This window comes from Miscanthus floridulus, chromosome 3 (assembly GCF_019320115.1).
Source record: "Miscanthus floridulus cultivar M001 chromosome 3, ASM1932011v1, whole genome shotgun sequence".
Lineage (NCBI taxonomy): Eukaryota > Viridiplantae > Streptophyta > Magnoliopsida > Poales > Poaceae > Miscanthus > Miscanthus floridulus.
The window spans coordinates 20,464,607-20,468,741 of NC_089582.1; the positions used below are offsets into that span (position 1 = coordinate 20,464,607).

The following is a 4,135-nucleotide window of genomic DNA, read 5'->3' on the forward strand; positions in this document are numbered from 1 at the left end:
GTTTGTTCCTTTTTTGGATTCCAGACAACAATTTACTTCCAAATCTAGGTGTCCTCTTAACTCGATTTAGCTTTTACCTTAAAAAAAGTTTAGTTTTTTTTTCATATAACTTTTGTCCACCTTAAAAAAAACTACTACTACCTTCGTCCCAGATATATATAATGTCGTTGAAGGCAGGGCCATGGCAACCAATGAGAAAGTAAGAGTATGTTTAGTTGGGTGAAAGTTGGAATTTGGGGTATTGTAGCATTTTCGTTTTTATTTGGTAAATAGTGTTCAATCATGAACTAATTAGACTCAAAACGTTCGTCTCGCAATTTTCAACTAAACTATGCAATTAGTTTTTTTTCGTCTACATTTAATGATCCATGCACATATTACCAGATTTGATGTGATGGGTACTATAGCACTTTTTTTATTTTGGGTGCCCAACTAAACACGCGCTACCCAAAATATCCCTACAATCTATCTCTCTCTCTCTCCCGTTCACCTCCAGATCCCCGCAGTCGCTGCAGCGCCTGCCAAGACAAGCCCGCTCTCGCCGCCGGTATGCTTCACGTCGAGTGGGAGTCCGCGGTCCGCCGCTGGTCTGCTCCGCATCGAATGGGAGGCCACGGCCCACCGCCGGTCTGCTCCGCGTCGAGCGCCGCAAGGGAGGCCGTGGCCCGCCGCCGGCCCGAATCGAGCGCTGCAAGGGAGCCCGCTCCATCCCGATCTCTCCGGCGACGCAAGCAAAGGGGAGACCACTGGCGGGGGTGGGAGGTGCAGAGGAGGCAGGCCAGGGCCCCTTCGCGTCGATCGCCATGGATGGGGCCAGGCCGGATCTCGGCCACGAAGCCATGCAACGTCGTCTCCATGCCGATGAAGGAGAAGAAGGGGGAGGTGGCACCGACGGAGGAGAAGATCGAGGAGGCGGCGCTAGTGGTGGAGCAGAGAATCTCGGGGCCGGATCTTGGCCACCACGCTGGTGAAGGGGAAGAGAGGGGCCGGTAGAGAAGAGGAGGGGGTGTTGGCTGGATCTCGGCCGCCTGTAGCTGGATCTCGGCCGCCCGTAGCCTCGCCGGCGGAGGAGAAGGCGGTTGGCGCCGGTGCAGGAGAAGCGGTGGGCGGCTCTGGTGGAGTAAATGAGAGAGGATGCCGAGATGAGAATGGGAGGAAGGGGCGAGCGGATGGGCCAGCCTAGCGTAGTGGGTGGGTTGTCAGTATGCAGAGCTAGAACGACACTCTTTCTGGGACGGAGGCACGCAGCTCCCGCATCATCTCAGGGAAAAAATTCCAGTTTCACTGTCGGTGGGCACGAGATTGTTAGCAAGCATTAACGCGCTGTAGTTTCTCGTCTGCCAGACGCCCACCACACCCAAATGTGACAGGCCACTAAGCCCTTGTTTAGTTGGATCCCAAAATTTAAAAAGTTGCTACAGTACCTGTCACATCGAATGTTTGCGGTCCGTGTATGGAGCATTAAATATAGACGAAAAGAAAAACTAATTGCACAGTTTGGTGGGAAATTGCGAGACGAACGTTTTAAGCCTAATTAGTCAATGTTTGGACACTATTTACCAAATAAAAACGAAGGTGCTACAGTAACTCTAAAATCTAAATTTCGCGAACTAAACAAGGGTAAATTCCGAGTTCGTACAGTACGTATAGTACCAGCGTATGGTACAAGAAGAGCAGGTGCAGTGCAGCAGTGAAGTGCACCCAACACACACTGCACGCCTGCAGCCTGCAGCAGGTATGATACGGTACGGGCTACCACAGATTTGCATTGCATGCAGACGAAAAATCTCAAAATGCTCGGTCGCACGTACGGATTACATATATTTCAGCAGGATATGATCCCATAGCTTTGGCAGCTTGCACAGCTGGACGGACACCGCGACGAGATCGATCGGGTGATGCCTCGGCGTTCGTACGTACCCGTCCATCGGATCGATCGGAGCTAGCAAAGCGGAGTAGCTCCCTAGTACAAGCTCGCAGGACGCATGCAGCGTCTCGTGTCTACCGCGTGCCGCCGTCCGGCCGCGACGTCGCTGTGGCGTGCTTCGAGGCCGGTGCCGCCGCTTGCCGGCGCCGCCTCGGTGGGGCCTCCTCCGCCGGCAGCGCGATGGTGTGGTTGGTGGCCGACGCGGTCGCCTTTGTCGTCGGCTGCTGCTTGTCATTGTTCGGTGCTGCGGCCGAAGCGACGACGATGGGCGGGCCGCCGCCGCCGGGGCTCATCAGCTGCGGATTCTGCTTCCTCCGGGCGTGCTCCTTGTCCAGCTCGCGCGCGAACCGCTCCACCTTTTCGGCGTTGGTCTCGCCGGACAGCTTGCGGCCCTGGAACAGCAGCGACTCCACGCTCCTCTGCAGCAGCATCGCCTCGGCCTTCCACACCGCCTGCTGCTTCGTCTCGCCGCCGCACGCCCGAGGCGCCCGCCCGCCGCCGCCGCCGCACCGCCCTCCCGTGCCCTGGACACCCATGCCCATGGTGTTAGCATTGATAGGCCAGTTAATTAATCTTTATTACTTTAGAGATTAGAGAAGACTTGCATTGGGACTGACGGGCTACTAGCAATGTGTCCTTTTTACCTGGATGCGGATGTAATTGGTCGTCCTGCTATGTCCGAACGCCATGGCGACAGCTTGATCCACCTAAATGCAAGCAACAACATGAATACGCCAGATGGGATCACGCACCGTACGCTAAGCAATTCAACGAAATTTAACCAAACGCACGCACGATCCAGAGGTGCGTTCGTACGATGAAACCGCGGCGTCACATGAGAATTCATTGCTCGCTGCCGTTCGCGATGAAGAGACGCCGGAACGGCCGCGGTTGCTAGCTAGTTGGGCCGTACGTTACGTACCATGTCGGAGACGCCCTCGGCGGCGATGCTGGCGACCTCGGGCGCCCTGCGGCTGCGTCCGCCGGCGTCCCCCGCGCCCGTGCCGATGGACATGACGAGGAGGTCGTCGATGGTGACCGCGGCGGGGAACTCGCGCCGGTTGTTGAGGACGTGCGTGATGGCCGCCGCCGTGGGGTTTCCCAGCGCGACGCCGCCGCCGACGGCGCGGATCCGCGTGGCGCCGTCCACGGACACCACCTCCACCACCGCTGCCCCGGCCGCGCACGTGGCAGCGCACACGTCCCGCAGCCGGAAGTCGTGCGCGGCGCACTCTGCGGCGTCGGCGCGCGAGAAGAGGAACGGCGCCCGCGTGGCCAGGTCGTAGCAGGGCACCAGGACCGGACGCACCGTGTCGCGGAGCGTGAGGTCGCCGAGCGCCCTGCCGAAGGAGGCGGCGGCGGCAGGGGAGGAAGAGGGGCCGCGGCGGCGCGCGAACACCAGCTGCCCCAGGCCCCCCGCGCCGTGGCGGCGGCGGAGCAGGAACGCCAGCGCCTCGTCGGCGCTGCACATGGGCCGCCCGCGCGGCCCGCGCGCGAACAGCAGCGCCGCCAGGACGCCCCCCGCGCCCGACCCCGCGGCGACGTCGAAGAAGTCGGCCAGCCGCGCCGCGGGGCTGCCGGCGCGCCGCCGCAGCGCGGCCTCCAGGCGCACCAGCGCCGCGCCCGCCAGGAGCCCGTCCGCCGCGCGCGCGCCGCCGTCGATGGAGAGGACGCACACCTTGAGGCCCGTGCTGGCGGCTGCCCGCGGGTGCCCGGCGGCGGCGACGGCGGCGCTAGGGAAGAGGCCGCCCGGGACGTCGCAGCCGAAGAGGAACTTGGACTCCAGCAGGGAGAAGATCTCGTAGGTGAGCCTGCTCGCCGCGTCGACGTCGTCCTTGCCCTTCTCGCGGTCTGCCGCAGCCAGATCCGCCGCTTCTTCCATTGCTGCTCGCGGCGCGCGCGCTCACTTCTTGGGTGCCAGAGCGCGCGTTTTATGGCGGGAAGAAGGAAGAGAAACGGCCGGCGCGGCGCAGGTTAGCGGCCACGTCATCGCTCGCTCCCGCGTAGGGGAGTAGGTAGCTGGCGGTCGGACGCGTACGTACGTTCGTGTACTGGGGCGTGTATCGTCAATGCGTCTACGTAAACTCATTGCTTTTTTCTAAGGACAACAAAAACTTTTGCTTTCTCGCAAATGCTGTTAGGACAACAATTTTTTTTCTAGCGGTGCCTGAGCAACTCCTTGCAATGCTTCGTCACATTGTATATATG

General features: G+C 60.1%; 1 protein-coding gene across 1 annotated transcript; it reads right to left on the reverse strand.

Moving 5' to 3' along the window:
* Nucleotides 1–1,624: 1,624 nt before the first annotated feature.
* Nucleotides 1,625–3,844, reverse strand: LOC136545172 (patatin-like protein 3). The gene is made up of 3 exons (XM_066537214.1): nt 2,850–3,844; nt 2,572–2,634; nt 1,625–2,451 (listed from the first exon to the last, which is right to left on the reverse strand). Exons 1-3 carry the CDS (start codon nt 3,807–3,809, stop codon nt 2,002–2,004), a joined length of 1,473 nt encoding a protein of 490 aa, XP_066393311.1. The 5' UTR covers nt 3,810–3,844; the 3' UTR covers nt 1,625–2,001.
* Between the last annotated feature and the right edge of the window lie 291 nt (nt 3,845–4,135).

What these genes read in the sequence shown, in the direction of transcription:
- LOC136545172 (XM_066537214.1), bottom strand. Translation starts at nt 3,809, where the DNA reads ATGGAAGAAGCGGCGGATCTGGCTGCGGCAGACCGCGAGAAGGGCAAG. An exon ending in CCGAGGGCGTCTCCGACATG is followed by an intron (nt 2,635 to 2,849) that starts GTACGTAACGTA and finishes GCTTGCATTTAG; the next exon opens with GTGGATCAAGCTGTCGCCAT. An exon ending in CCAATTACATCCGCATCCAG is followed by an intron (nt 2,452 to 2,571) that starts GTAAAAAGGACA and finishes ATGGGTGTCCAG; the next exon opens with GGCACGGGAGGGCGGTGCGG.